At 34.6% G+C, this 9,863-nt stretch overlaps 1 protein-coding gene across 1 annotated transcript; it reads left to right on the forward strand.

The window, feature by feature from the left end:
* The first annotated feature begins 477 nt into the window (after positions 1-477).
* Positions 478-9,400, forward strand: LOC124165279 (NADH dehydrogenase [ubiquinone] 1 beta subcomplex subunit 4). Its single transcript, XM_046542614.1, has 3 exons — positions 478-661; positions 8,989-9,132; positions 9,235-9,400. The coding sequence occupies exons 1-3, from the start codon at positions 518-520 to the stop codon at positions 9,301-9,303; spliced, it is 357 nt and encodes a 118-aa protein (XP_046398570.1). The 5' UTR covers positions 478-517; the 3' UTR covers positions 9,304-9,400.
* The last annotated feature ends 463 nt before the right edge of the window (positions 9,401-9,863 follow it).

The raw sequence follows: 9,863 nt of genomic DNA on the forward strand, positions 1-9,863 counted from the left end.
ATCCCTTTTTACACCATAAATGGTACTTAGTAACACGAAATAAATTTTTAAATTACTTGAAAATATTTTTGGCACTTAGCCTATCTCAACCGATCGGCAAATTCCCTTTACAAACGTACCTTAAATGAAGGTTTATTTTGACTGGATCTAGTTTTCCCTTGTGTTCATCGTAAGATGAGAGTACTTCATTGCAAAATCCTCAAAGGAATAGCAGGGCATGCAGAGAATTTTCCTTGGTATGGTGCAGTATAGAGTGGTATTGAGTACTTTCAAGGCGAAGTTTCAGCAGGAGCAAGTCTTCCTGTTGCACTAAGTTCTCCAATTACTATTGAATATTGCCATGTAATTGAATAAAATACAATTCCAAAATACTGAGAGACTGACACGAATTCCAGAAAAGTAATCGAAAACCCCGCTATAAGTTGATTCTTGTTTTTAGTATATCGATAGTTTGATCGATAGTCCGTCGAATTCTATTCGATTCTACTTTTGAGTTAACGATCGTCGTTTGTTAAAAATGGCAGGGAAGCAGTACGACGTCGACCCACAAGTGATACGAAATTTAGAAGACAAAGCAAAAAGACGTACAGCTCTTAGGAATGAATATTTTAAGCACATGACTAATCCTCATAGGCATGGCACAGCAGAGGGTGGTTATCTTGTGAGTACCCTATCCTCATCTTCGATATACATTCCCAAGTTCAAGTTGCACCTAGTAACTCCTGTATAAATACTCTTAAGTCGGGAATGCTAAAGAGTAACAGCCATAAAATGCTGAATTGATTGATTGAAATGATTCATTCCTTTTTGTTATAATATGGATCATGTTTGGTCATCGAGGCCGAGATTTTCCGGAATTAAATGAATAATTATTTATTGATAACATTAGTTAACTCTTCTGTCCATATAATGCCTATAGTTTCTCTTGCGAGTCCATTTAGCTGCTGATTTTTCAGTTTCATTCGTAAGTGAGCAAGGGATTTAGCATTCTGGTTTCTGGGGTGATCCATCAAGCCAGGAGGAAGTTGTAAAGCCCTGTATTAGCGTTGACGTTGTATCGGTAAATAATATGGTATGGGTGGAGTGAAGATTGTGCTTGTAGATCTTAAATGAAAAGTTTCGATGGAAATTACTATGCGGAGGAAGATCATTGCCCAAGGGTCAAGGACTCTAGCATTCTGGCTCAAAATAAATTCAGTGTTCCAATGGATCAATCCTAGAACCTCTGTTGCCCTTACTGTCAAAGGATTCCTGGACAACTGTCCTTTATGAATTAAATGCTGGTACCAAATACGTTTGATTTTACCAGTAATATTATATCCTGGCGAATCAGTATTATAAATTATTGCTCTGTGAATTGTATTCCAATAAGTGGTCGTGTGTAGCAGTATGTATTGCAAAATTTGCACTTGCTCTCAGATTGTATTAATCTTTCATATTGCCCTTATCAGAAAGGGTATTTCATCCATCATTATTCACTCCATCTACTGAAGTATCTCGTTTTGAAGAAATCTTGAAAGAAAGAAACTTGAAGTATCCCTTTCAGGGATACCTCAAGGTTCTTTCATTGGGGGATATCATAAAATTATTTTCAAAAACATCAAAGGCACCTTCGTCAAATAGTCTGATCATCAACATCAAGGCACCCATCTTAGTCTGATTTTGTTGATTTTAGGACACTCACTGTAACTTAAGGAATCCATTGCATTTTTGATACTCAAGCTTACAGTACATACTTGTAGATTTACGTTTGATTTTTGAAAGGATCTATTTCCATATGCAAAATAAGGAAAATATTAATAGAAAAACTGTTCGCACATTAATGTTTATAGTTTGATTTGTTATTCAGTAGGCCAAATCTCTGTATGTATATAACATCTTTTTACTTAATATTTTTGTTATAATTATAATGAAAAAGTACCCATTTTTTCGGGTGTTCAAGGGAAGCATCAGTTTCAAAAATGTACCTTTTGGAAGTGTCATCATTTTGCAGCCTAAGCCCAGCCCAAAGCTGTTATCATATATTTTGTGTAATAGGAACTTTTCAAGTGTAGGAAAGCATAGGTTTTTATTTTTGTGAGCATGGTGATTTGCTTTTCCTCTCCACTTGTAGGCCATGCTATTTTTATTAAGTCATGAGGGTCATTTAACTTACTTTGTATCTTATTAAATAGATACAAGGCATCATTACTGTTTAGTGATCCTAGTTGACCTATTGTATATAAAGGATGCATTCCAGTGGCATTTTCCCACACGTCAAATGTCTCCATATTATATGTTATGATGTGCTTTCAAGAATAAAATACCTATGATTTCTTAAATTTCATAAGTTCCTATTAAACAAGATGCATGTGCATATGTACAAAACGATAACAGCTGTACAAATTAGGGCTACACTGTAATAGTTAATTACCTAATTGGTATTTTCTCAGTTCTTCTAAAAAAATTTGAATTATTGTCATTATTTTCTATACTTATAAACAAGCTGACCCAGCAAACATTGTTTTGCCATGTAAATTATTTCTAGTGAATATTTTGGTAGTCTAATAAAAAAGAACTGACTTATTTTGAGGGTGTGGGGATGTGGTGAATGACTCAAAGAGGAATGGAGTGCTGTGAACGATGACGACCTGTAAAAATAACAAAACACCAAACATTCATTTTTTGAATGCATTGTACTTTTATTATCAAATTATTTCTATATCACTAGTTAAGATAATTAAAAAAAAGAACATTATCAGTCTCTTAGTGAAATGGAGTGTTCGATATTTTTAGTGAGTCCATTTTAGCCAACAGGTACAAACTGGACAGTTTACCCATGCAAGAGTATGCCACGTATGATTGTCGGTGTGAAAAACATGTTGTACCCAAATCTAAGCCCCAAACAGACATCGTTTGGCCTTGAGACTTATAAACTGTCATTGTGAATGCCAATCTAATTGGAAAGTGAACCCGTTTGAATTCAATTAGCACATTTGTAGGAACAATAGGGATTTGTGGTAGTAATACATATTCTCCTTAGAACTTTCCATTCAAAATGGTTGACGTTTTCATCAATTTTTTAATGACTACTCGCGTGCCATTGCACAGCCGTGGTGAGTTCAAATCAATAAGCATATTTAACTGTAGATCAAATCTTGTTGTAAACGGTACGATGGCATGCCTGGCAAATCCAATAAGTTCAAAAACTCAAGTGCATAATTTATGGTATCCCAAATTGCATCGATAGAAGAGATGTCAAACTACATAAGCAATGCTGACAGTCGTCAAGGGACAGTAAGCCAAAAACGCTGAAATTTCAGCATTTTTATGCTTTGTTTTTCAAATTTCACCATAAATCACATGAAAAACAAAATTTGATTGCAAGAATAAAAATGTGCATTTCTTTTTCTTTCCAATGGTATGCGTTTCAACTAAATGTCACTCAATAATTTAAATATGCAAAAGTAAAAAGATCTGCAGGCATTAAAAAGGAACTTTACAGGGTCAATCCATATGAAGTGATCCAAAGATAAATAAGTTGGTTGCTTGACCATTTTTAATAATTTTTATTTTTTTATATGTTTTTCCTACACAAACGGGAAGTTCAAAACCGATTTTTAAAAAAATTTATTTTACACCGTTTACTTGTGGTGGCCATTTTTGTTCTGAATCACGGAGCGTTTTTTCCCTTTGAAGACGTTTGCGTTAAATTGATTATCTCTGGACTGCATCGTGCTACAAGATTGAAACTGGCATCATTTTTTTCAGTACTTTCTTCCAAACAATAGTGCATCATAGCCATAATTCCCCATGCAAATCTTACCTGTCTAAATGGTCTCCAAAGTAGGGGGTCGAAAATTGAAGAATTCCACTTTTTAGAAATTAAAATAACCATGAAGGAGAAATTTATCAGAGTTAATATTTTTTTTATAGTAAGATGTCATTGGGTACACACATTTTATAGAGTATCAGCATTGACAACTCACTCCTTAATTGTTTATGAAGTTTTAAAATTTGGATTTTTTAAATTTTTGTAAAGTTTGAGGCTGCATATCTCAGATGGGACTGGATAAAAATCCACGATTTTTACACATTATGTAGTCCTTTATGATAGCAAAGTGGAGTAAAAATTTCAACATTGATATTTGACTCTGAACCAAGTTATGAATTTTTGAAAATGCGGGAAATCATCATTTTTGCAAATTATGCATATCAGCTATTATAGTATAAACTATATGTTATACTGTCTTAATTTGAAAAGTTACCATATAAAGTGTTGAAATAGGTAACTTATTGAGTTGAAAAACGTACAAAATGAGCAAAATTACCATGTATTATTTTAGAAATTTACTGTACCTAACTACAATTATTAGTGCTGTACTTACATATTATTTACTGCTTAACCCAAGTGATTGTTAAGCATTACACTTATATCTTCACAGAGTTTAGGTAAGATTGATTAGGATCTAGGAGTAGGTGCATCCATTTGTTTTGTATTTCAAAAATGAAGAAGATAAAGTTTGTAGTCGATCAATTTGCGTACTAAGTGACTACTTGGAGCACAACACTTCGGTCGTCCATGCTTTCCAAAAGCAAGTAACGCAATATATATTGGAAACACTTCCTAACATTAAGAAGTTGATATATTTCTCAGATGGAAGTGGGAGTCAGTATAAAAACAGAAAATTTTTTTCCAACATTTGTAACCACAATGCAGACTTTAAATTAGAAGCAGAGTGACATTTTTTTGCCTCTTGTCATGGTAAAAATTCGTGTGACGGAGTTGGCGGTACAACGAAGCGAGAAGTTAGTACAGCTAGCCTGCAAAGAACCATTTCAGATCAAATTCTCACCGTAGAGAATATGTATACCTTTTGCAAAGACAATATAAAAGGCATTACTTTCTTTTTCATCAAGAGAAAAGAAATAAAATCTCACATTGAAACACTTCAAACCAGATTTGAAAACTCTTTGCCAAAGGACAATAGAAGGGACACGACAATGTCATTGATTTCATGGTGTTGCAGAAAATGTAATCAGGTGCTACGTTGCATCAGAAAGCAAAATTTATGAAGATCATTGTGTTAGTAAAATCTCAACATTGACATTAAAAGTAAGTGACATAGTGGCGTGTGGGTACGATACCCAATGGTGGCTCGCTCAAGTTGAAGAAACAAGTCTAGAAAACAAAGATGTACTTGTACACTTCTATCATGCTGCCGCACCAAGGACATCATTTAAAAAGTCTAATAATGATCATGTTTGGATTAAAATAGAAAACATCTTAAGAAAATTATCAGTTATTGAACTTACAACAGTAACAGGAAGATCCTACTCAATCTTATCTAAACTCTGTGAAGATATAAGTGTAATGCTTAACAATCACTTGGGTTAAGCAGTAAGTAATATGTAAGTACAGCACTAATAATTGTAGTTAGGTACAGTAAATTTCTAAAATAATACATGGTAATTTTGCTCATTTTGTACGTTTTTCAACTCAATAAGTTACCTATTTCAACACTTTATATGGTAACTTTTCAAATTAAGACAGTATAACATATAGTTTATACTATAATAGCTGATATGCATAATTTGCAAAAATGATGATTTCCCGCATTTTCAAAAATTCATAACTTGGTTCAGAGTCAAATATCAATGTTGAAATTTTTACTCCACTTTGCTATCATAAAGGACTACATAATGTGTAAAAATCGTGGATTTTTATCCAGTCCCATCTGAGATATGCAGCCTCAAACTTTACAAAAATTTAAAAAATCCAAATTTTAAAACTTCATAAACAATTAAGGAGTGAGTTGTCAATGCTGATACTCTATAAAATGTGTGTACCCAATGACATCTTACTATAAAAAAAATATTAACTCTGATAAATTTCTTCTTCATGGTTTTTTTAATTTCTAAAAAGTGGAATTCTTCAATTTTCGACCCCCTACTTTGGAGACCATTTAGACAGGTAAGATTTGCATGGGGAATTATGGCTATGAAGCACTATTGTTTGGAAGAAAGTACTGAAAAAAATGATGCCAGTTTCAATCTTGTAGCACGATGCAGTCCAGAGATAATCAATTTAACGCAAACGTTTTCAAAGGGAAAAAACGCTCCGTGATTCAGAACAAAAATGGCCACCACATGTAAACGGTGTAAAATAAATTTTTTTAAAAATCGGTTTTGAACTTCCCGTTTGTGTAGGAAAAACATATAAAAAAACTAAAATTATTAAAAATGGTCAAGCAACCTACCTTGGATCACTTCAAATGGATTGACCCTACATGTATTTCCTATGGAAATGACTCAGGGCCTCAAGGGCCCTGGAGAAGAATGAAAAATAGTTTGCAACATATTCTCAGTCATACTGAACATACACACCAAATTTCATAGGAATCGGTCCAGCCGTTTCGGAGGAGTTTGGAAACAAAAAACTGTGACACCAGAATTTTATACAGTATAGATATTATCATTTTATATTTGATATTATTATGTTTAATATTTTTTGTGTGGTTGGTGTTAGTAGAAACAAAATATGTATGAGTTATTTTTGTAAAGAATATTGAAGCTTTTTTTTTTTAATATCGGCAAAGTTATTCATGACTCGACAAGCATATTCATGAATTCATTGTTGGCACTACTTACGAGGGGAATACACGACCTTCGCATCGCCGATCGAGCTCAAATTTTGCGAATCGGTAGTTTATGGGTACAAATGTAATATGCCGAAGCGAGACGACGCACTTCTCATAAAATTCCGAGAAAAAAGCAATTAAAAATCGTTAAAAATGAAGGTACGCTATATAAGCTGTTTTGAACGCCCGTGTTAAACAATATGGTGACAGCCCAGTGGATACGGTGTCCGACTGTGGAGGTGAAGGTAGCGAGATCGATGCTCGCTCAAGGAACTTTGTTTTGTGTTAATTTTTAAGAATTTTATTGTTTAAATTTTTAAAGTTCGTTTTCTTATCTTCGTTACTACTATGGAATATATTTTTAAAAGAGTTTTTAAAATATTTAAATCAGGAATGGATCAGCTTGGGATTAGGAACTGAGGATGAAGGGTGGATAGAAACCCGGCGTCGGCATTAGCCTGCTCTTAACGAAAGGCGCCAAGGGGACCACGGCTTAACGTCCCATCCGACGGACGGTGTACTGCACAACTAGTGTAATCCACATTACACGCAGGGATTGAATTTAGGAATGCCCCTTCATTCTTTACCGAGATTTGGATGTGGAAGGCCAGTACACTGCCTCACCACTCCAGTTAATCCTTTATTTGCAATTTTCAGGATGGGATAATTGCTTTTTTCTCGGAATTTTACGAGAAGTGCGTCGTCTCGCTTCGGCATATTACATTTGTACCCATAAACTACCGATTCGCAAAATTTGAGCTCGATCGGCGATGCGAAGGTCGTGTATTCCCCTTGTTAGTTATTCAAAAATTATATACTAATGAGGCCACTTTTGATGGGATTAGGAATATGTATCAATTACTTGAGCATGTCTTCTACATGATATCTGGATTCAACTTGGAATGCATTTAACCTTTGCAATGAATGACTACACTCCTCAAAGCTTTAGGTGTGAGTAGCGTGGTAGTGTCACCACATACTTAAACTGTGTCCCAACTCGTTAGGCATTAGGGAGCATGGATTTGGGCAGCTAAAGTTTAGGTGGTCAACCCGTAAGGGAGCATGAATCCTTATGCAGATATTGCTGTCTCCTGGGCACCAAACCAATGAAAAACAAGAGAAATTTGGAATAAATCGAAAAGATAATTAACTGAACATTTCACATTGTTAACTTTCCCATGCAATTTTGTGTTGACCAAAGTGATTTATATTTTGGTTGTTGGAGAAAAGCATTTTCTCATCCTTTAAGCAAGTTTGGCAACCTTTTTGTGTTAATAATAGATAAAATGGGGGTATTTTTATTTGTAGTTTTATTTCAATATTTACCGTTTCACATTTCTTTCCTTAGTATTAGTACATTTGGTCGCTAAATTTTACTGTAAATTCCATCTTCAGGAGTTAATAGTATCTTTTACGGTTCTCTTTACTAATTGTAAGTGCACTTTTTAAAATTCCTCATTTTTTTTAATAATTCAATTTCTGGTTTGGTGTTTGTAAGGTCAGGTTTATTCCTTCTCTTTTCTAGTTCTAACGAATTTCTCCATCATGTCAACAGTCCCTGCAACGGTATTTCATTCTCATGAACAAAGTCAAATTACCAATACTCACACAATTCAAAAAATATCAACTTTACTTATAAACAAAATACTTTCCCACATTGGCAGCTATGTTGCACTTCCTGTAACTTCTTTCCAAAGACACTTCCCATGCTTTGAACCATGGGGAAAGGATGCACTTGTTGATGCCCTAATCTGGCAACCAAGAAAGGTACCTAAATTCACTTCCTTACGATGCCTAACATGTTGGGACACACTTCTTAGATGGTGTCCTGTCCAAATGCTGAGATTTAGGTACTAACTGGTGAATTGGGGCACAGTTTTATTGCCCAATAAGAAATGAGTAGTAGTATGCAAAATGTTATTCAAATGAATGGCACAGTGTGTCAATACGTTACACCCTCCATTTCCCATCATTAAAGACCACTCTCTGTCATCCCCATTACTGGCAGCTGATGTTGTTCTTTAAAAATTTGGTTTACTTATGTTAGTAAAAATGTGCATGTGGAAAGCAAATAGTCTCTTCAATCCTTGGAGTAAATTCCACAGGATAGGCATCTCCCACTTCTCTCAGTTCCTACCATGAAAAGTAATTCATTCTCCTTTTACACCCTATAAAAAAATTTTAATGTTTAATGAAAATGGTTAGGCCTAAAAACTAATTAGCCTGGTCTGATGAAATGGGAGCAATGCAGTTCTTTTTATTTCTAGTAGAATCTCTCAGTATAACACTCATGAAGTGGCTTGTTGGTTAGCATGCTGAAATTAATGTGGTTATCTCTCATTTTTTGTGGCTTACCTGTTGCTTCCAGTTTGAACCTGGGATTCAGCGTTTTATGTCATTGAAGGCAACTGGCTATGACAGTTTCAAACCAACACCACGTTCTGGATTTTATGCCTTTGGATTGGTTGTTGCACCCATTGCACTTTATGCCTGGTGGATAAAATCACAGCGGGTATGGTTATTTTGAATTTTTTTAATAGTTTTATATTAATGGTTGAATTACAATCAGTAAAGGAAATGGTTTTATGGAGCCTCATACCTGTTCCATTTTCAGGATTCAGTTGAGAAGAAATTAAGGAATGGAGAAATAGCCTACAGAGACAGGAAGTTTAAATTTACATAAGTTATATTGTTTCAAAAGTTACTGATCAATAGTGTCCATCTTCTTGTAAAGTTTTGATTTGTTAGTCGTGTTAATAAATCCATTTCAAAGTATAAAATGCCACCTTAAGTTTTCTTATAACTTGTTTCTAGTTTGACGTTTAATCAATTTGTGGTAATGGTTTCCAATAGTGCTCTCATAATTCTGGTTATTTTCCATTCCAGTACTGCATTTTTGAGTAACTCCATGGTTCATCAAGCATGCTTTTAAAATTATTTTTTGTGGAAGAAATTATAATATTACAAATCCTAGTATTTCTCATGCCAAGTATGTAGCATGATGTGTGTGTCCATTGTCCATGTGAGTAGATGGGTGTGTCCATTTTTATTGTACTGCCTGCCAAATGCCAATGGCTATATTTGTGTGGGTTATTTTGATTGGTGGTCTGCCTTCTAGTCTATATTCATTATCAGTCAATTAGTGTCTTCTGTGAATGCTATGTATTTCCCTTGTAGCTGGAACCCCTCTTTCCACCCCTGGTTGCCTTTGGTCTGTCTCTTGGCCAAGGAATTAAATGGAGG

Source organism: Ischnura elegans, chromosome 9, assembly GCF_921293095.1.
Source record: "Ischnura elegans chromosome 9, ioIscEleg1.1, whole genome shotgun sequence".
In the NCBI taxonomy this organism is placed as follows: domain Eukaryota; kingdom Metazoa; phylum Arthropoda; class Insecta; order Odonata; family Coenagrionidae; genus Ischnura; species Ischnura elegans.